This window comes from Trematomus bernacchii, unplaced genomic scaffold (assembly GCF_902827165.1).
Source record: "Trematomus bernacchii unplaced genomic scaffold, fTreBer1.1, whole genome shotgun sequence".
In the NCBI taxonomy this organism is placed as follows: domain Eukaryota; kingdom Metazoa; phylum Chordata; class Actinopteri; order Perciformes; family Nototheniidae; genus Trematomus; species Trematomus bernacchii.
In genome coordinates this window covers 1106547-1129903 of record NW_022987581.1, presented here as the reverse complement: position 1 = coordinate 1129903, position 23357 = coordinate 1106547, and the positions used below count along the sequence as shown (strand labels likewise).

The 23357-nt window shown below is 41.6% G+C and overlaps 1 protein-coding gene across 1 annotated transcript in view; it reads left to right on the top strand.

The window, feature by feature from the left end:
- si:ch211-194b1.1 overlaps positions 1–20702 on the top strand; it is a 35839-nt gene extending 15137 nt beyond the window's left edge. Inside the window, 8 exon segments of the mRNA XM_034127142.1 lie at positions 688–1224; positions 1893–2306; positions 4998–5501; positions 6573–7124; positions 7703–7914; positions 14287–14581; positions 15129–15285; positions 17636–20702. Coding sequence (XP_033983033.1) covers positions 688–1224; positions 1893–2306; positions 4998–5501; positions 6573–7124; positions 7703–7914; positions 14287–14581; positions 15129–15285; positions 17636–17963 — 2999 coding nt within the window. The 3' untranslated portion in view covers positions 17964–20702.
- Positions 20703–23357: the final 2655 nt, after the last annotated feature.

The following is a 23357-nucleotide window of genomic DNA, read 5'->3' as shown; positions in this document are numbered from 1 at the left end:
GTGAGGTGACATTTCCTCTGGGGTTTCTGTGGCCTCTGAAGGAACCTGGGACACCTGCTGTTGCTTTGCAGAATGTCAATTGGATCAGTTACTTTATGAAATGTATAAATAATGCGCATAACACTCCGATTTGAATCCTGGGATTTATTCTGACACCTATTCAGAATACTTAATATAAATGATTTGATAACCAAATATTACGCTTTTTGGATTTTGACATTGCACTAGTCCATATTGCAATTTCAATACAGTTTCAATTAATTGTGCAGCCTTATTTATAATGTCTCACCTACAGATGCACTGACCGATAGGCCAGAGGTCACTCACATATATCATAAATGTTTTTATGAGCTGCCTTACACACACATCCGCACATCGTGTCTGTTTGGCACCACCTAAAAAACACCAACTCTGTTCAGTCTAACCTTATTAAGTTGTTGGATCCTGCACTTCCGACTTGATGGTAACAATTCATATTCACTGTTCACGACATGGTTGGGGTCAGAGACAATGTTTTTGGTGAATTTATTATTATGGTATGTTTATTCTTAGTCTCTGAACAGGTTTCCCTACACTCTTTGAGCAGATTTTCAATTCTAGTTCTTAGAAAAAACCCGCAATCAGGCGTTCAGAAATATAATAGAGTCCCTCTCTCACCTGCTGTTGTTGCCTCCTTTGCCCCTGCAGTCCGCTCCTTGAAGTGTGAGGTGTGTGGATCTCAGTTTGCCACGAGGCGGGGTCTCTCCATCCACGCCCGCTCTCACCTGCGCCGGCTGGGCCTCAGCGCCTCCGAGATCCGGGGGGCGTCCGTCGACATCCTCCGCCAGATCTCCAAGCAGCGACACGTGGACGGCCAAAAACAAATCTCCTCTCTCCTGGAGCCCCTCTCCGCCAAGAACCCCTCTCCTTCTGATCCCCGGGAAGATGAGGCATTAGGAGACATGGACTTAGACGAGAAGCCCCTCCCTCTCTCCCTCCTGGCCAAAGTAGCGAAAGCAGTGCGGCCCTGCTCTTCCTCCTCCTCTCCGGTCTCTTCTCCGGCTCCTTTTCGCTCTGGATCCCCCTCCTCGGTGGTGAGGAAAGCCCCCATCTCCTCTCTGCTGCCGGTGTCTTCCCCCTTACGTTCCCCCGAACGCAAGGCCGGGGGAATGAAAGGCTTTAACTCCAACCTCTCCAACAAACCCATCTGGGCGCCGCAGGAGAATGACGCTCCGCTCAACCTCAGTGAGTTTCTCTGATGATGAGGTTTTGTTTTCTGCGGTCAAACTGTACAAATAAATGTCTTCTCTTAACCTTGACCTCGAAGGAAAATCTTATGAGGTCAAGAAAAGATGCAATGGAGAATTCTTAAGGACTTAGAAAAAGACAATTGTGGTGCTAAGAGAATCCCACTGCACTTATACGAGGCTACGGATGTTTGTTTTTTATCCACACTTATTTGACCTCTGATAACCCAAGGGACCCAAGGGAAGATTATTAAGGAGAAGGGTTGTAGTGTTAAAAATACTAGGCTATGGATGATGGTTATTTAAAAGCAACTTTATTTTTAACACATTGAGTACAGTGACAAACTGTGCAGTACCATTCATGTTAGGATTCGTGTACAAAACAGGATCACACATCCTAAGAAGAATGATTTCACGTATTCATAGAAAACAATTGAACATTTCGGACGGCATTTTCTCCCTTGCTTTGGTGGTCCCTTGTGCTAAAGTAGATAAGAAAGGAAGCATTGAACAATTTTTCCTTAGCATTTAAAGAATTAAACCATATCTTATCATGGTATCCCAATTAGATTCTTCTTGGTGATTTTACACATTTCGAAACCTCCCTGAGGCAACAAACAGTATTCCACCGCAGCATTATCTAACTTATTTCTTCTTCCTGTTCAGCGCTGGAGGTGGACCCCAACAAGGACATCGTGTGCCACCTGTGCGGCGCCTGGTTTGAGACTCGGAAAGGTTTGTCCAGCCACGCCCGAGCCCACCTGCGGCACTTCGGGGTGGAGTACTCCGAATCCAAGGGCTCTCCCATCGACCTGCTGCACCGGCTCATCGACACGGACGACTTCAAGCACAAAGCCGGGGCCATGCACCTGGACAATGGTCCGCGGTCCGCCTCCCTGCTGAGCCTCTCCTCCTCTTCCTCCTCCTCTTCATCCCTCCTCTACAAGGTGACCACAGCTCGGGGGGGGGCCACGTCCAAAGCTACCTCATCGTTACTCGGCCCACCTGCCAAGCGCAACAAGTCCTCCTCCATGAGGGTCTTCCGCCTGAGCAGCGGGGAGCTCATGGCCCTGCCGCACAGTGAGTGTTGTTTACAGTAGTTATGGGACAATACTTAACATAAAGTGGGCTTCACATGTCCGAATTTGATCCGTAATGATTTTGTTTTCTGTTTTATTCTGTAAAAACACTCTTCTTGTGTCATTTCTGGTTTCCCTTCTTTGTGTGCCCTCGCCCTGATTCTATCCACCTTTGTGTGATCACCCTGCAGCCCTTTGCTGTGTCTCAATTGGCGTACTTCTGTACTTACATCTGCTATTTTGAGTGCATAAGCGTGTCTAAAATGTGAGCAGTGGGGAGCTCATGGCCCTGCCGCACAGTGAGTGTTGTTTCACAGGAGATATGGGACAAGTAGAAACAAAAGTGGGCTTTACATGTCAGAATTATCTGTCATGATCTTGTTTTTTTCAGTTTTATTTAGTAAAAGCACCCTTGTGTCATGTCTACTGGATTTATGGGACAAAACTTAACATAAAGTGGGCTTCACATGTCAGAATTAGATCCATCATAATCAGTTTTTTCCTGTTTGATTATGTAAAGGAACTCTCTTCTTTTGTCATGTCTGATTTCACTTCTAGTCTTTGTGTTTTCCCGCCTTTTTGTGATCGTTTGCCCTCGCCCTGATTCTATCCACCTTTGTGTAATTACCCTGCTGCCCTTTGCTGTGTCTCACTTGGCGTACTTCTGTACTTACATTTGGTATTTTGATTGCATAAGTGTGGCCCAATGTGAAGTAGGGCAAAATGCACTATGAGTACCCGGATGGTGCACTCTTAACGGTCAAAAAGCACTCAAAGATAGCCATAATTTCTACGTAGTGGAAGTCTCAGTACCAGCCGACATACAATTATATGTGTGGTTTTCTTTCAATATTTATTTATCATGCTGGTATACTGCTGGGAAAATAAGCCACCATACATTTTATTGGGTTAATTCAACCATCTGTAATGATTTTCTACTGCAAACAATAATGTTGCTAGCTGTTAGCCGTCTAGCTAGTTGGCTATTGTTACAGTACTTTCGGTGTTTGATTTAAGACAACACTACACGGATGAAATGAATCCACAGTGCACGCAAAGCAGTTTGAAGTAACCCAATTGAGATACAGCACGTGTTGTTGCCTACATTCTCCAGCTGTGTGTTGTTGTTGATGTGAGCCAGTTTTCTCTCTGTTTGTTGTTAGTGTTTCCCGTCTTTGTTACCTGATGTGATCAGTCTGTCTTTATTCTTCCCTGATTATTCCTCATGTTCCCCTGTGGATTTGCTACCCTTGTTTAGTTGTGTCTGCTTTTCCTTTGTTTTGATTTCCTGCTTCCTCAGTTTTGTGGTTACCAGCTTTTTGTTATGAGTTTTGTAAAGCTTGCTTTCGGTTATTTATACCTTCTTTCCTTTGGTTTCCGTGTTTGGGTCCACCGCCTGCTCAAACCTTGAAGCCAGACACGACACAAAGATTTCAAGATTTCAATTTCAAGATTTCAAGGCTTTATTGTCATGTGTTCATTCGCTACAGTGTAGATATGTCAATGACATATAGGACATAAAACAAATAAAACAGATAAAATAGTGAAAGTAAATCCAAATAAAATAGAAATAGTGCAAGAAGAAAGAGAGTGTGTTAAGAAAATGAAACAGAAAAAACCCCAAGATTATGACACAGGGAAGTAGTGGAGTACAAATACTTTGTTACTGTACTTAAGTACATTGTCCTGGTATCAGTACTTTACTCCACTACTTATTTTTCTGACGACTTTTTACTTTGACTTCTTACATTTTGAACACAAATACCTGTACTTTCTACTTCTTACATGTTGAACCCAAATACCTGTACTTTCTACTTCTTACATTTTGAACTCAAATACCTGTACTTTCTACTTCTTACATGTTGAACCCAAATACCTGTACTTTCTACTTCTTACATGTTGAACCCAAATACCTGTACTTTCTACTTCTTACATGTTGAACACTAATACCTGTACTTTCTACTTCTTACATTTTTAACCCAAATACCTGTACTTTCTACTTCTTACATGTTGAACACTAATACCTGTACTTTCTACTTCTTACATGTTGAACCCAAATACCTGTACTTTCTACTTCTTACATGTTGAACCCAAATACCTGTACTTTCTACTTCTTACATGTTGAACCCAAATACCTGTACTTTCTACTTCTTACATGTTGAACCCAAATACCTGTACTTTCTACTTCTTACATGTTGAACACAAATACCTGTACTTTCTACTTCTTACATTTCCCAAACAGGCTGGTTCCTTTAGTTTGAATGTGTGTTTGGTGGCGTGATCATTATTCTTTAGAGTCATTGCGTGCCTATTGATTTGAACACGATCCGTGTATCCATCATTTCCTGGTCTTCTCTAAAGAAGAGGGACCAATGAAAACGTTGTCATGTTGCCGTTGTTCAGCATGGAAACATTCATTAGCTAACAATGACATTATTGTTCTATTAATATAAAGGGAGGTCAGGTACTCTTTAAAACAGCTGCTAGTTATGGGTACTTTTTACTGAAGTACATTTTGAAGCCCTCTTTACTTTTACTTGAGTAAAGAAGTTTAGTCAGTACTTCTACTTTTACCAGAGTATTTTTAAACACGAGTATCTGTACTTCTACTTGAGTAAAGGATGCGTGTACTTTTGCCATCTCTGCTGTTTGCTTTCTCTGTTGAACCCATTTCTCATCTCTAATCCTCTAGGCGAACCTCCGAAGGAAATAGGCTGTGAGTTCTGCGGAGAATACTTTGAGAACCGTAAAGGCCTCAGCAGCCACGCCCGATCCCACCTGCGTCAGATGGGAATCACCGAGTGGTCGGTCAACGGCTCGCCCATCGACACCCTGAGAGAAGTCATCACGAGACGAGGCCTGCCTTGTGCTCTTCCTCTGAAACCTCTCAAATCTCCCCCTCACTCCTCTCCGGGACCCCCTCGTTCCCCCTTGCCCACCTCCTCCTCGTCTCCTTCCTCCTCCCTCCTCAGCCGTCTGCCCTTCGCCTTCGCCCGCCCTGCCAGTCCTCTTCAGTCTAAATCCAGCTCCACTCCCCCCACCTCTTCTTCTAGCGGGCTGATCCTGAATCTGAAGCCCGAGCCGGTGCAGATGGAGGTCACAGCTCCTGGATCTGTTGGAAGGACGTCAGGATTCTCCGGTGACGCTCTGAACTGCAGCTGGAGCAGCTCCGACAGCGTGTTCCCCCTCAACCTGGGTAATATATATATTATGTTAATGTCATTTAGATCACTTCTGAAAACCCACCTCTTCTCCTTAGCGTATTGACATCTTGTAGATTGTTGCTTTTATTGCTTTTAAATCGTCTTATTGTTTTTGCTTGTACTTGTTTAAGGTGTGTGAGCTGAGCTGTGTGATTTGTTTAATGGTTTGCATGTTTATTTGACTGTACAGCACTTTGGTCTGGAGGTTTTAAAGTGCTTTATAAATAAAGCTGTATTGTATTGGATTGTATCAGTGATTTTCAACCACTGTGCTGTGAGAGATGGCCAGGTGTGCCGTGGGAAATTGGCCAGTTAAACTTAATAGGTCCAAAAAATTGCTATGTTGTTGCTGCAAATAATTAGCTATTGGTGAGCCGTGTGTGGGGAAAAGCTACTCAACAGTGCTTTGGTCCCCAGCAAGCTTAAACGTCCTCTTCAAACAAAACACCTGTCTCTTCAAAACTAGAACACGGACTATTTTGTTCGCCTGAGTAAACAAAGAACAACCAGAAAGGTGTCTGAGAGAGCTCCCCAAGCTAGCTTCCTGCCACAATTATTAACACTTAAATCAGACTTTAGTTCCACCTGGAGTAAATTCACAAGCTACCCTGCAGTATACAAAGTCATTCAAACTAGCTGCACCTTTACCAGCTTTGAGAACACTTTAATGATCAATCATTATAAAACATATCATATATATTGTTCTGAAATGGACCAATCTGCACAATGACTACTTTTACTGTCGCTACTTTCACTATATTTTGATGATAATACTTTTATACTTTCACTTGAGGAACATTTTGAATGCAGGACTTTTACTGTAACAGAGTATTCCTACACTCTGGTACTTCTACTTTGACTCAAGTAAAAATCTGAGTACTTCTACTTTTACTCAAGTACAAGACCTGAGTACTTCTACTTTTACTCAAATACAAGACCTGAGTACTTCTACTTTTACTCAAATACAAGATCTGAGTACTTCTTCCACCTCTGAAAAAACACTGATTTAGATGATAATAACCACGTTTCTCTCCACTGAAAGTCTCCCTCTGCTCTTTCCATAGCCATGTCCCATGAGGTGGAGCCTACGAGGGATATCCGCTGCGAGTTCTGCGGGGAATACTTTGAGAACCGTAAAGGCCTGAGCAGCCACGCCCGATCCCACCTGCGTCAGATGGGAATCACCGAGTGGTCGGTCAACGGCTCGCCCATCGACACCCTGAGGGAGGTCATGCACAAACGAGGGGGGGGAACATCCTCTCGATCAGACCAGGGAGTGAAGAAGGAGTCGACTCCAGGAGCCAGCAGCCCTTTGTGGGATAACATCGGCAGTTCAGACGGTTTGGGCGTTTCTGGATACCAGTTGTCTAAATACCGTAAATCTCCGCTGAGTTTGCTGCAGTCGGGGGGGTCGAGGCTCCACAAGCAGGGTCTGGGGTCTGCATCTGCTACCCCTCCTGCAGGGAAGTTCTTCAGGGTGTCTCCACTGGGGAAAAGACCTCTTTCTGAGGAGGGCCAATCAGTGGAGACCACCCATTCTCTAAAGACTTTCTCACCTCTGACGCATGATTTCTCCTACAAAAGAAAACCCTCCCCGGACAAACACGGACACCAGGGTGAGTTGTACGGAGGTTTTTATTATATTATGTTGAATTACGAGGGGGTCAACCATGGTGCTGAGAAAATTCTAATGCATATTTTACTTATCTAGTTTTGACTGTAACTTCATTTATAACACATTGAGTACAATGAAAGACTCAATGCTGTACAATTTAAGTCAGATTTCCTGGCCAATACATGATCCCACCTCCTAAGAACAATATTTTAAATACAATTAAAAAGGTCATTGAAGGAATGGTGTGTCGCTTAAAATCTTGCTGCTAGGAAATGTGGGACGGCATTATCTCCTTTCCTTTGGTAAAGTATGATCCAGTGTATGCTAAAGGAGATAATCACATTACAACTCAACTCATCATCTCTTATTATAGCTTTCCAATTAGATTCTTCTGGGTCATTTTACTCATTTCAAAACCTTCTTAAGAAAAAAAAAAAGGTTTCCAACTGTTTGAAGGATAGATGGTTCGATCCCCATGTTCCGGTTGTCAACATTTAGTGACCCTGGGCAAGATAATTAACCCTCTAGTTGCACCTGTATAGGTAAAAAAGAAAAGTCAATTTACCCTGTATTCTTCAGATCCCAGTTGCGAGCTGTGTGGCTTCTACTTTGAGAACCGAAAGGCTCTGGCCAGCCACGCCCGGGCCCACCTGAGGCAGTTTGGAGTGACTGAGTGGTGTGTGAACGGATCGCCCATCGAGACGCTCAGCGCGTGGATCCGCAGCCGGCCGCAGAAGGTGTTGGAGATGCATCGCAGCTACATGCAGGGCACCCGCACCACCCTCAAGAAGGTGAGGAGAGGCTGTTTGTTGTTGTTAATTAAAGGGGACCTGTCATGCAAAATGCACTTTTGTACGTCTTTTATACATGAATATGTGTCCCCGGTGTTCCAGGGAACTCACCAAGTGTCAGAAAACACAACCCTCTCTATTTTCCTCCATACCCAAATCTCTAAAAAAGGGGCTGCAACGGATCTGATAAAAACTGATCCAGATTTGAACACTTTACTGACGTCAGGACGGTGGCGCTACGGCTATTGGGCCAACTCCACCAATCAGGAGGAGACAACCACGGCCATTGCCGTTCGAAAGCGCTGGAGACGCTGTAGAACATATGCCAGGCCTGTAGATGGTGCTGTTCTCACAGAATCTGCCCTTGCTAAAACAGAGCTAGAAATTGTCAAATTGAGCAAAATGAGGCATGGCTAAAATGCATGATCTGTTTGGTATTTTGAAAAAAAAAAAGTATAAATATGCCTTATATAGGTATGGTCCTACACTATATTATTCAAATATAGCATGATAGGTCCACTTTAAGTGGTACATGAATGATGTCTTTTTGTACGCTGACCCAAAAGTTATCATTGCAAGGGCTCCCTCTAGAAAAACCCAATAGGATTTTTTCATTGGATTTTGGATTATTGCAGAAAATAAGATTTGTGGCCAACAAAAATGTTGTTAGGCAGGATTATCTCCACATATTATCACCACTTTTATATGTGTAAATGCAATCTCCATAAGTAAAAAGCTAACATTAGGCTATCAAGGAACTACATCACGGCCACATGACTTCACCACTGCTAAGCTAAAGGCAGAATGTTTGAGAAAAATGACATAATTAAGTGGTACATGGATGACGTATATATGATGTACTTCAACCTGGAATTTAGCATCGCAAGTGCTCCCAAGAAGAAATTGGGAATATTCCATTGCATTTTGTAATATTGCAGAAATTATGATCTGTGGCAAATGCACGTTTATGTTCAACAGGATAATCGCCACATATTAACACCACTTTTATAACAGTTCAAGCGTACATCCAATCTCCAGAAGTAAAAATCATTAGGTTATAAAGGAACTGCTGAACATCACGGTCACATGACTTCACGTCATCACAAGCTAAGTAAGGGATAATGTGCAGCGACGCGGTCATTATGGGGAAAAGAACACCGACAGGCAGATCAGGAGCCCGACGCGAAGCGGAGGGATCTAGATCGGCATGTGAAATGCCGATCTAGATCGGCATGTGAAATGCCGATCTAGATTAAAATGTTTGCTTTTCGGCCAAACTGTATACAGTTAAATCGAACGGACTTGTTTGTGCAGATGTGAGCGTCCTTAACAACGGTCAATAAGTCCTTGACAGCGGTCTGTCTGTTCTGGATTAACAACGTGTCACGTGTTCTGAATTGACCAATCAGAATCGAGTATTCAACTAAGCCATGTAATAAAGGCAGATAATGTTTGACAAAATGACATTAAGTAGTCTCATTTAGACTCTCGCTACGAACAGTGCTTTTCAGGACACGTAGAAGCTTCAGTAATTTAACAGTGGGGTATTTACGGACGTTTTTCATGTCGTAGAAAAAACATGAAATCTCTTCAGCTTGTGTTGACCACAGACCTTATTTCAGGCCTGTAACAAAAACATGTTAAGAAAAAAAACGTTGACCCTTGAGACGAGTGCTAAAATGCTGACTCGTTTCCAGGTCAGCGCATGTGTATTCATTCACAAGGTTTCCAGCTTTACTCGGCTTTATCTCGTGTCCCTGTCACTCCAGCGAGGTCTTATTGTTGCCAGTCTGAATGTCTGATTATCTCAGAGAGGAAAAAGCTATGAGTAGAAGAACTTGTTCCTCCCACAAAGCTCCGCAGCTCTACGACACCAGATCATAACCTACTGAGCTACTTTCCCGACACGCTCTCTTTCCTGCCAGTGTCTCTGGATAGACGTCACGCTCAGACATGAGACAATCCTCAGCTGGTGCTCGACAGACATTTTGTGTCCTGGAACGCTTCAGAGACATGTTGTCTAACAGCTTTGAGCCTTACTGTAGATACTGTGTCTTAACACCCAGAAGAAAAAAAAGAAATCACTGTGGGGACGCATGCCAGAGCAACTGGGCTATTGACTTGATAGTTTCCATAGAAACAAGGGAGCCTGGCAGCTTATGTTTCATCCTCGGATAAATTATTGCATGCTGTTGATGGAAGAAAACGTACGTTTGTTCTCTCTCTCCTGAATTAGTTTCTGGTGCATATGCGTCACTGTCGCACCTTCTCCCTGAGCTGTGATGTGACACACATACAGAACGGATCGTCTTTTAAATGTCATTGCGTTCATAGTTTCAAGGTTTCTTTCATCCTGGAGAAATGCATGAACCACACTGTATATAATTAATTGTACTGTACTACTGATAGACTTACCCTATAGATTGTTTATTGATTCGTTGATAGACAGAAATGAATCTACAGCCATGTGTGATAAACCCTTTTTCAGGCAAAAAAGAGAGTAAATGCAGCTTTTAAGGCTTTTGACAGAAATATACATTGGAAAGCATCCTCTAGGAAATTGTGATTTTGTATAGCCTGAATGATTAAAGGGGTCCTATTCTGCTCATGGTTAGGTTCATATCAGTATGTATTGTCTCTACATGTCTCCATGATTTAATGTTCAAAAAGCTCTTTATTTTTCTCATACTGCCTGTGCTGCAGCACCACTTTTCACCCTCTGTCTGAAACCAGAGCCCAGTCTGCTCTGATTGGTTAGCTGGCCGGCTCTGTTGTGCTTAGAGATGTCCCGCCTCTTAGCCTATCACGTACAATGTGTTGGAGCGCTAGACAATAGCAGAGTGTTACATAGTGATGTCACCATGTTCTGGAAGTAAACAAAGGAGTCCAATTGAGGCGTTTCAGGCAGAGGGGAACACAGGGATTTTAGCCTTTGCAGACCATTTACATGCTTACACACTTTAGGAAAGGGAAAACCCCCAAAAGCATCATATGGCCTCTTTCATTTAAAAAACCTTTGGCAGATTAATCGACATTAAAAATAATAATGAGCTATTCAAAGTTGTAGGTCTGCAATTAAATGTCGTGAAACATTTCCATCATAATTTCCCAAGGGGTCATTCCTATGTCGCCCTGATTTAAATGGCAAATAAAGGGACCATGAAAAAGGATCCCATGTTGCCTGCTCTTTATAAAACCTTTTCAAAAGCTTACGAGATTATTAAACTGGGGAACATGGACACACTCCTATTTCCCAGAGTCCATGGATGAACAACAATCCAAAGCTTAAGATATTCAATCTGAAACCACATCATGTTTGAGATATTTTCCTGCTACAGTATTAATTAATTGTGATTAAAGCTCATTTTCTGTGAATCGTCTTACCTGTTTGTGGAGCGATTGTGATCTGGAGCTTTCTGCATATCAAAGTGTATTCATACTAAAAGATGAGTAAGTGAACTGAGCAGTAATTTAAGATGTTCCCTTCTGTTTAGGTAGATGTATATTGATTGTTTATAAAACGGACAAGTCAAATCAAGCAATCTGATTGGTTCTTAGCCGTGATATAATGAGCGTATATCACGGGTAGAATTGTAGTTACTTTTCACAAGTCAGTATCCCTCCGCGTCTGAGAAACAGCTACAATCGTTACAACTGTTACATTACGTCCGTTACGAAACTAACTAACTAACAAAGCTTAAGATGGAAACATTTAATGTTAACTTCGTCCTCCGGGGTAGCCTTACTATGGAGGAGTGGATTGAGCAGTGCCTATCTCCAGAAAGCACCACATTATGGCGCGTTTCCACTACACGGCCTCGCTCGGCCTCGCTCGGTATGGCTAGGCCTCGTTAGGACTGGCTCACTTTATGGCGCATTTCCATTACAGTTTAGGAACTGGGGTAGTATCTATAGTAACGCAGTGTAGGCGGAGCCGTGACGTCATCTTCAATGAGAACCCCAGAAAAACAACACAGCCGTTAGCTGTTAGCACTCAGAGCTCACAGCTCCTCATATATGTTCAGAAACTAGACAAAAGTTAAACAAGTACAAACCACAGACTGCCTGTGTCATGGAGAATACAGTCGCTGCTTTATTTATGTCTGTATAGGCCGTTGTTGTGAGTGTGGACGGTCGGAGCATATACTGCGTTAGCTTAGCCAATCTCCATTTAGAAAACACGCATTTTAAAAGGTTTTTCGCCTGCCGTCTGTCTGCAGACTTGACAAAGCATTAATTCATGGTTTTTACTAACCGGTATCAGTATGTTGTTACTTCGGCATCATTTTGAAACGTGTATTACAATTAAATCACGGTCAAATATGTCCATCTTGTTGTAGTTGTAGCCCCCTTGCCAGCGATTCTCTCTCTAGTTTAGCATACTCAGCCCGACTCAGCCTCGTTGTCTCTGGCCCTAGACCCACGATTTTATGAGGCCAGAAAAACTGTGAATTAGGACCCGCCGGCCGGTACTAGGCCAAGTGGAAACGCAACCAAAGACGGGCCGCTGACGTCACAGCCCTCTTAAACCGTGCTCCGCGCTGTAGTGGAAACGCGCCATAAACGACGACATGCAGAGCTACGTGAAGAGCAGGTAGACCAACTGGAAAAGTATCACTATTCAAAAGCTTTCTGATGCGGGTCTTGAAACAAAGCAGAGAAATTATGACCGTTAGTGGCCACAGGCGCGAAAGCTCTCTCCAGAGCTACTGGAAGCCGAATCTCGGGGACCGGAGAAAGTGGAGCAATATTCTCGCCACGCCAAGCAACAGCCTAGAACAACCTCAACCTATACAAGTAACCACGTAAGCCATGCTACTGATGCTGGACAGTTTTTCAGTGGGTGCACAATAAACGGCAACATACACATTAATGTAAATAAATAGCCAAATAATCGATCAACGCTCTCTGTCTAATATGTTCGCTAGCTGTTCCATAGCAACCACCGTGCAGAAGGCAACGGAGGGACTATTTTATTTTGAACATCATTATTTACTAATAAAAACTATTTGAATTAGAGTGTGTATTTTTCTTTCATGTTGCCAACCGTTTTATAAAAGCAATAGCTCCCTTCAGGCCGTGATATATGGTCATTATATCACGGCCTGTCGTGAGCTATTGCTTAAATAAACCACAGAACTCTGCTCACAGGTGTTTTTAATTGCATTATTGATTCGACACGTCCATCAGGTTCAGACGAGAGCAAATCAGGAAACACCTGTGTGAGGACTGTAGGTGTTTCCGGGCTGTGAAGACATTTTTCTCTAAAACTATATTATATGTTATTCCTCAACATAACATTTGTTGCCCCTCAACATAACATTTGTTGCCTGTTATGGATAGAATGTATATTAACTTAAGGTCAAAGATAGCTTTCTTTGGAGCTTTTAAATACATCACATGATATTCAAATAAAAAAACAGAAGCTAGTAATACATCTTATGTGCAAAATTTCAATATTAATAAAGATTTTAAAAAATATGTACCACTAGTCAAATGTTTTTAAAAGATCCATTTTATATATGACCATGCTACATTTAAAAAAAATCCTTTCTACAGCAAAGTAAAGGAATATTTGGACATTTATTGACATTAAGGCTTTTTGTTTTCTTGCCTAGATTTAGTAGACTAAAACTACTATCATATCTGTACGATAAATACAAAGCTACAACCTATTAGCTTAGCCTAGCATGTACAGTCGCTGCGCAAGGCAAGAAATGTTTCTCGACTCAGATACTTCTGTTAGCACACTTTCATGTAGTACACTGTGTACACTATTTACTTTCTTGCGTAGTGTGTGTATTTCAACATGGTAGTGTCATTTTTAATCGCACATGCCTGTTGTGAACTTTACACAAATAACGATTACCGCTGTAAGCTAACTAGCTAGCCTGCTAGTCTTTGTGTTATCCTTTGCTGTACCGATCATAAGAGACTGCGAATGTGAGCATTATTTGGCCTTATAATGACAAAAGTAGTGCCACAAGTTATATTTAATGTATTGTGATTTATAACACAAGGATACCACAGTTCAAGTTTAGTTGGTTTTATATTGATTAGGAAACTCATCACTATTTACTTTCTTGCGTAGTGTTTCATTTTTAACTGTACACCGCTGTTGTGAATTTTACGCAAATAACGATTGCTGCTGTAAGCTAGTTAGCCCGCTAGTCTTTGTTATTGTTTACTGCACCAAATCATGAGACAGCTATTGTGAGCATTATTTGGCCTTATAATGACATTACTAGTACCACAAGTTATCTTTGATATTATATGATTATTATTATTACACCAGCCACTGCGGTTTTAAGTATCAGTTGTTGATATGTAATGTAATGCTGATTAGGAAACTCATCTCTGTCCCTCTTCCAGAAGAGCAGCTCTCCTCTCACAACGGATTCTGATCATATCCTCCCCATCTCATCGCAGAAGACCTCCTCTTCCTCCTCCTCCTCATCCTCTCAGTGGTCTTCTTCTTTCGCTGTGAGCCTGGTGAGGCCTCTGACCAGAGACGTCAGCCAAGGTTCTTCAAAGACCGCTGAAGGGGAATCTGGTCTCGACCTAAACTCTCCGTTCAGACCCGATCGTGGCAGCCCGTCGCGGCTCGCTGACTTCCCTCTTCAAGCTCAGGTGGCACGAAGTGAGCTTAACGTCCGCCTGCCCAGAGGTACGTCAGGATACACCAAAACAAAACACACCTGGGCGGGCTTTTAATGTGTGAATAATGTTGTGTTGCTGTTTTAATATTTTAATTCAATTCTTTTATTTCCTTCTTATCACCACTTTAAAGTGTCTTTGAGCAACGGAAAAAGCGCTTAGATATTAAATGTATTATTATGAAATGTTATTGCACTCAGTCAGATACATATGCCTGCATTCAATACACCCACTTCTTCAGATGTTTTACCTTTTGTCAACTGAATGTATTCATACTGAGGTAGTGGTATGCTTTCAAAGAGTTGGATTAAAAACAACAGCAACATTTTTACATCAGAGGTCTTCTGTACAAATTGAAATGTACAAAATAACATTGGTTGTTTTAAATTAAATGATAAAGGCAATAAGACTCGTATGTGTATGAAGTGTTACCACGTTCATACTGTATGTTGACAATACACTCTTTATTTGTACATCTGTTTATTCCACATAACTTTACAATCTTATTTGCACATTAAGGGTATATGTCTCCGATGTTTCCTCTCTCTCTTGCTAAGGTTTCGAGCGTCGACCCTTAAAGCACCCGTCGTGCCCTGAGGGAACGGAGAGCCCTCCTAAACCCCCCCGCACAGGCACCGTCCCCGCTCTGGTGCCCAAACCCCCGTCCTACCCACTGGTCAAACTGGTGGGGAAGTTCTATACCCTGAAGTGCCGGTGAGATATCAGACTTATTTTTTTGTGATCACATTTTTATTGAGATTAATACACAACATGTACAACCAAAAGCAATTTTTAAAATTACTAAAATTAGACAACAGCAATTACTTACAAAATATACAAAATACAGAATACATGTATAAGCTAACAATAATAACAATAATACAGACAAACAGAAATAAAATTAAAACAAAATAAAACAAACCCAACCCTCCCTCCCAGACACACACACACACACACACACACACACACACACACACACACACACACACTGCACTCCATCAGCGCTATCAAACAGGAGTGTATACCATCTGAGATATCAGACTTTAACATTTTGAGACTGCAGCATGAACACAACTGTCTGGCTACGTTTTAAATAGTCCTTTAATCCCTGAACAGCACCTCCACCCCCTGCTGAGCAGTACTCCACTTTTAGTGGCTAGTGCACTATATTGAGGATACTGATTCATTGTGGATTTTTTTCATTCAGGCAACATGAATAAGTGTTTAAGTTCTGACACGACTGCAGTACAGAAATAAAACAGAATCGGCTGCTCCTGAGGGAGACACTGAGTTTAACACAGCCAGAGTTTTTGTGTGAAAGCTTTGCTGCAGCCACAGAATATGGAGATTTGGAGCATTATTTTTACATAATTCCAGCCCTATAGCTGCATTAGGTAGCTTTCATAACTCTGATTTTTTATCATGTTTGCACAAATTGTCACTATATCCTGACAGTGCTGGATGAACAAATATTCTGTAATTCCTCTCCCTATCATCCTAATGGTGTTTGTAAGATTCCACAAAGGAAAGCAACCAATCAGAGTCAATCAAACTGTCACATTTGGCAGCATTTATTACATTTGAAATCAAGTTTCTGCTCCTGCATTTCCTATTTCTCGCCTCAAATGTTTTCAGAAACCTATTTGAGTCTAATGTTCAGCTGTAAAATGAGAAAATCTCCTCTTGGCACTGCTTGGTTAGCTTTCTTTTGTTTTCAACATTGGGGCCTCATCTGACAGCCACACTAAAATATGGTAAAACATTCAAGACGAAAAAAAGACAGTGCAGTAGCATAATCTTGATTCATATTCGATCAAAGCCACCTAGTTTGACAGTCTGATTGGATTTCAGAAGCAGTGATTTACACTGATTTCAGAGTCCTTGGCTGTTATTGGTTTTCTTTTGACGCGTTGAACAAAGCATCCTAAAACAAACAACAGCATATATATATTAAAACAATATTTAACAAAGAGTTCCTTTAGTCTCCTTTATCCAGTCGTATGCTCACTACTTCTTATCTATTTTCAATTAAACTTGACTTTCTATAACCTTGCATTTTAGCCCTACATGTCCGATATGTTTCAAACAGTAAGGAAAATTCATGTGTTTGGAAGGAAGACTTGTATTATATTTTACGAGTCGTACACAGATGTTTTTATATAGTTTTGCTGTTAAATTCGGCCCTCATTAAATTACATTACTGGATTCTTCTTTCACCCTAAAGGCATGTTAATTTAAAAAACACAGCTTTCTTATAGAATTTGATAGGTTGACTTGATTCTGTGAAGTATATCCATATAACATGTTTTCAGGTTGGGATGTCTAAAATGCATGATCTGTTTGGTATTTTGAGCAAAACACATCACAGACATGTTTTTTATATATCTGAGACCCATAATACATGCCTAAAAATAGCATCAGAATCAGAATACCTTTATTCGTCCCACAGAGGGGACATTTACATTGTTACAGCAGAAAAGAGCCAAAGACAGCTTCATGTTACCGAAGTAGAATGATTAAAAAAAAGGGAGTTTCCCCACTTGAAAGGGACTTGAAACATCTACTGGACTTTTAAACAGGATTCGCCTCCAATGACACAGCGACTGTTACTTTTTCAGTCTTTTATTTCAGCAGTTTACTTGGAACGAACTTCCATTTAGTTGCTGAATGGGTCTTTTTAGGTGAAGACAAGAAAGATGCATTAGACAACTTGCAATAGTCATTCAAATAAATAAAGCATGCAAACAATACACTGACACTGCTGCCTTATTTACGAATATTTTACAAATAAACTGGACAGACTAAGCACAGAAATATTCATTTAAAACATGAAATCAATTCTCTAAACCCAGGCTCTTTTAAAATATCAGCAGATTTAATTAACTGGATTGTATTCGAAATGTGTTTGAATTTACACGCATATTGCACATAGTTGGTGATTAACAACAAGGAGTGTTATAGTCTGTGTTGTTGTGTGTGTGTGTGTGTGGGGGTCTACAAGGGGCTGTGGTGGTTATGTTGTCTGATAGGAGATCTTTAAAACATGTTTGTCTGCCTGCCTCAGGTTCTGCGAGGTGGAGTTTCACGGCCCGCTCTCGGTGCAGGAGGACTGGATCCGTCACCTGCAGCAGCACATCCTCAAGATGAACTACACCAAGCCTGCTGTGCCCAAAACCCCCTCCTCTGAACCCCCCACCCCAGTAAATGACCCCCAGGCCTCCACCTCTACCTCCAGTACCTCCAGTACCCCCCCCACCCCAACCCCAACTCGCACCACGGCTCCGAACGTCCGATCCCAAACGCCTCCTCTGGCCACAGAAACCTTAAAGGTCTCAGAGGAGCAGCCCACCCTTTCTCCAGCTCGTCTCCCCTTACCTACACAGACCGTGTAAAACCACCCCCTTGTTTTTCCTGCCTTTTTTATATTATCTTTTCGTCCATCTTTCCGTTGGCCTTCACAAAGTGTTGTTGCGGAGGAGTGCTCCCCCTCCAAAGAGCCCTAAGCACCTTTTTTGAAGCAGCTTTTCTAGACTGTTACTAAGTCCCGTTAGCATAGGAACAAAGCTCTCCTCGACTATCTGCGCACAGGGGAAGTCATGAGGAGAGAGGAAGTGATGTTTTGTGTTTGCCTTGTTTATATTGAATGTCCAGGTGTTGACGTGGACCGTTGCTGTATTCCCCCCATAGAGTGGTGCAGGAATGAGTCCTAAAACCCGGGAATAAGATGGCATTTTGGCACTTCCTGTTGACTCAAAGTCAATCGTTATTTGAATGGTTGGATGCCTGAAATAAGGTCTGTGGTTAACACAAGCTGAAGATATATTCACATTTTATTCTGCTGCCAAAAATAGGTCAGTTTATACCCTACTTGTAAATGTCTAAAGCTTTCACGCAAGTGGTTAAATGGGACTACTAATCGTCATTACGCCGAACATTAGCCGCTTTTAGCTTAGCGGTTGTGATGTGAAGTCATATGACCGTGATGTAGTTATTTTATAACCTAACATTAGCATTTTACTACTTAAAAAGGTGTTAATATGTGGAGTTTATCCTGCTAGACAAAACATGTAAGTATCATACATTTGAGTTTGCCACAGATTCTATTTTCTGCTATATTTGAAAATCCAATTCTAAAATACCACTGACTTTTTGTCGTGGGACAATGCTAGCTTCGGGGTCGATGCACCACTCTGTCAAACGGGAGATTTCCGGGTTAATGAAGCCCCTCCATTCCTTTCCCTTTATGAACAGTGGGTTTCTAAGAATGGTGAGACCTTGACCATTTCTATTAGCCTCTCACCCCAAAGGTCCTGACTGAGATTAGACATTTATAATTAAGCTAGTCTTGCGGTTGAGACGTCAAACATGTGGTAACACTTATTTTGAAAACAGGCACTTTTAATGTTTTAAAACATTGTCACTTAGCACTTATTGAAACGTCCATTTTAAATGGCCGAATTATGACTAATTCCAATTGATTGAAGGAGCCAGTAGTGGAAGCACACCCAAAAAGGGAAAATCCACCCCCTTGTAACTTGTAATGTAACTAATTCCCCCCAAAAATATACATGTTGCTTGAATGTAGCTTAAAGCACCTATTAATACCTTATATGCACATATTTGTACACAATCAAGCCCCATGTTGCGATGCCATTGATATATTATTTTTTTTATGACGTTTCGACTCCAGAGCTGCTGTTATTATGAAGCTCCCGTTCTAAATCGGAGAAGCAGGGCCATAAAAATGTCAAGGTTACTCTTTTCAAGTTCTTTCCATTGACAGTGTTGCCATTTTCTTCCTGCCTTTTTTCCCCCCAGCTCTACCCAAGTTTTTATTTATTTATTTGTATGCATCTGAATGTGGTAAGCTAGGTCATTTTGAAGCTAAAGTAGAACTTTGGAATGTTTGAAAATAGGTCAGCGGTGCACTTTTACACAAGGGCAACGTGTGTGTGTATGTGTGGTAGTTTGTATGCTTTTGTACATACATAGCTAATGTGCATTGGTTTCCCAATCGAGAGAGGAGGACGGAAGTAAACCTACTGATGGGAAGCAGCTCCTTAGCTCAAAGCAGACTACATGAGGGTCTGTTTGTAGTCTGAACGGGACTTAAATGCATCCGGCGTCATGTTAAGGTGTGCCAAAGAGTCCGTTTACTTCCTGGTCTTGCCTCTGAAAAAAGCTGTTTACATTGGACCTGATGGTGGAGGAAACTCTGCACAGCTATCGAGTTCCCACTGACAAACGGACGGACTATCTGCATCCACTACATGCACACTGTTTTAGGGTTAGATTATTCCAATTAAACATGGAAGACAAACCAAACTTGATTTTGATCGGGGCTCTGGAGAACTGCTCGCCTTCGATCCAAAAGCAGAAACCAGTTCTTCTTTCCCCGCTTCAGAGTGCGTTTATATCTACCCACGACTGAAGCAAAGGCTCCATGTTTGTAACATGACTGTTCGATCCAAACCTTTTACGAAGTATAGAAACTATATAACTACATGTACTTTAAGAAGCTGTTGATGCTAGTAGAGCTATCAGCAGTTCTATTAGCGAGGTAGTTAAAAGAAAAAAAAAAGAAGTGATCTTAATTCCTCTATCGTGATTTGATTTCAACCTTTGTATTTTTTATTGCGCTGTGCATTTCTGTATTTGCAGTCCTGCAAAGGTGAATCTTTAGAGTATTTTTTATTTTGTAGTCTCTCCAAGGTGCTGGTGAGAATGTCGCAGGTCAGGTTGGCGAATGACTGAACGTGAGGAAGACATTTTAATGTGATTGTCACGTCCTGGTACGACCAGGACTCTAATACGCAGGCCTTAAAGGGGAACACTTGTAGAGATTTGATCCCATTCTGCGCTCACAGTAATGGACGCTGCAGGTTTGTGGCTAAATTCTGTGGAAATACAGGCGAAAGAGTTCCCTTTAACGTTACCTGAACAAGCCTCCGCTGGTGTAACGGCTGTTTAGTGTGTTTGTATGTGTGTGTATGAGTGTAAAAAACACGGTGAGATGACTTTAAAGATTAAGCAGAGAAAGAAGCAGTAAAGGATAGAAGCGTACTGTAAACAAAGGGTTACGTTTTAAGTTAAACTCCAGAACAAACAATAAATGTGATTTCAATTACACACACTGACTCATCGCCTTTTATTGTCAATTTTCATCTCCCATCTTTACCTTCTGGGCCACTTGGGTGTTAAATGTTCTGTAAAAACTCTGGTTTGTAATGGTTTTCCGCCACTAGGGGGCAGTACACTATTAGTTTAATGATTATGGTTGGTTGAATGTTTGACTCCAAGCAGATCTGACATGAATACACACCCCTAGAAAGATGAGAAAAACAGAAGTTAGTTGGGAATTTAATTAGACCACAATGTCTAAATAGTCTTTGGCTTAACCAAATGTCATACACATAAAACTAAACAGTACAGTTAATGGAGGAAAGTCATTCAGAACAAAACAACACAACATGACTTTGAACTCGTCTGGACGCTGAAAACAGAGATTGACTAAAGTGCTCATTTACTTTTACAAGCTTTTTCATATGAAACCCAAACTAACTACAACCAATAAATGTAAAGAATCTGTTGGAAGTGTCTGGCTATAAATAAGGTCAAATCCCCATCATAATGTTTGGTCTTAACCTGTATAGCCCGAGAGCCCCCGGTAGAGGGGGCTGCGGGGTTTTTTCTTCACGAAACTGTGTCTGAGGGCTTCTTAATATTTAAAAACCTATTAATGTGTCATACCAGATTAACGGGAAGAAACTCCGCTAACTGACAGTACGAACTATTTTTACCAAAACAAAACACAAGTCTCATAAGAAGCGTCTAAATGACCCCTGAGCGAAAAAATGCTAACGCACTTGGCACAGAACTCAAGGTAAAAATACCCTTATTACTTATCGTAACTGCGCATACAAGATATCCGATTAAAGCTGAGATTCCACAGATTATATAGGTATTAGTATCATCACTGAGCGATCAGAACTCGCGACAGGGGAAGCAAACACAGACATCACAACACGTAGCATTACGGAGCAAACACGGGAGATCGTCTCACCTTAGCTGTTATTCTGATCAAAAGTCGTAACTTCAATGGCATTAAAACGATAAAAACGCTTAAAAGGATTTTATCCCTATATTTTCCTCATTTTCTGTCCACACTGCTCAAATATTGACATGATTTTATGTTACATATGGACACTCTTATCATAAAAACATGTGCAAATTAGCAATTTATTTCAAATAATAAGGAACAAAAATGGGTTAAAAAAATGCTAAATAAGCTCTGAAGAACAAATGGGAACTTCAGACTTGGGTAATGGCGGCGTGTGGCGCAGTGGGTAGTGCGTTGGTATTCGGATCAGGGGAGCACAGGTTCAAACCCCACTGCAGTCAGCATGTCGTTGTGTCCCTGAGACACTTCACCCCAAATTGCTCCTGTGGGGATTGTCCACAGTATTGAGTATGTTAGTCGCTTAGGATAAAAGCGTCTAACAAGTAACAAGTAATGTAATCATTATTTATGGGTTTGTCATTACTGTCAGGGAATAATTTCCAAGGCCCATAACTTTGACCCAGTTTATCAGTTCATACTGTCCTGACTGAGCACACGCACCGGTAACCTTGGCTGCTGTGCTCTCAGTGTTTTGTCTCCCTGTTCCTGCCTGATGGCGTCAGCTGATAGAGGTGTTATGGTTCTATCTTGTTATGCACAATGTTGATTATTCTCTCTGAACTAGCTAAATACACAGGTCTGGGGTAGAGTTCTTCAGAAGGCATCTCAACCGTGTGGTCAACTCGTGGCCCGTGACATGTCGTGTTAATTCTCCGGCCGTAACTCCAAATAAACCGTCAGTGTTTACCATCAAAGCTCCAGCTCTCCTCGTGTCTCTCTTTTGAGTCCTGACTCCAATTGCTTCAGAAGTTTCCCCCACAATTACAATACCACATCAACTACAAATACAAATATTGATTACAGCTGCTTTAAGTACATATTTAATGTGACACAACGAGTGTTTGCTCATAAACTCAGAGGGAAGCCATGCACTTAAACCTGCGTGACACGACAAGACTTTCATTTCTTAACTTAATGTTTACGACAACAATCTTCTTCCTAGATCAATTCTCATTAACCTGACTGGTGTCTTAAAGTAAAAGCAATAATTCTGATCAATGTTGAAGTTAATGAGACCTGCTTAATTGGCTTCAGGGTGTGGTATGTGTAAAGACCTTTTAACGTTCCGTCCTTATTGATTGATGTCGGTGCACAAACAATGCAGTGTCTCAATATAGTGGCTTATATTTTCTGATAAAACGCTCTTAAATCTAGGGTCTCATTATTGTTTTTTCCCATCTTAACTTTTTATTAAGGATAGAAAACATTGAATCTTCTTATAACATAACTAGTTTAAACTAGGGTTAGGGTTAGGGTTGTAGTCCCGATCCTATCTCAGACTTTCTACCTTATATTAAAGAGCCCATGTCATGCTTTTCTGGTTATCACCCGTCCCCTTGTGTGTTATGTAGCTTTTTCTGCATGTAAACGGTCTGCAGAGTCACAAACCCTCAAAGTACACCCTGTAGCGAGTAAAACTCTAACACAGAAAATACCTGTTTATGCTGCCCCAGAACGCCTCGTTGGAGATTTCTCTTTTTCCATTGTTTACTTCTTGGGTATAGTGACGTCCGCGGAGCCGTTACGTTTGGACCAATCCGCGGACTTCCTCACACACACACACTCGGCGGGACGTTGCGAGGCTGGCTGCTGCGAGGAGCGGGAC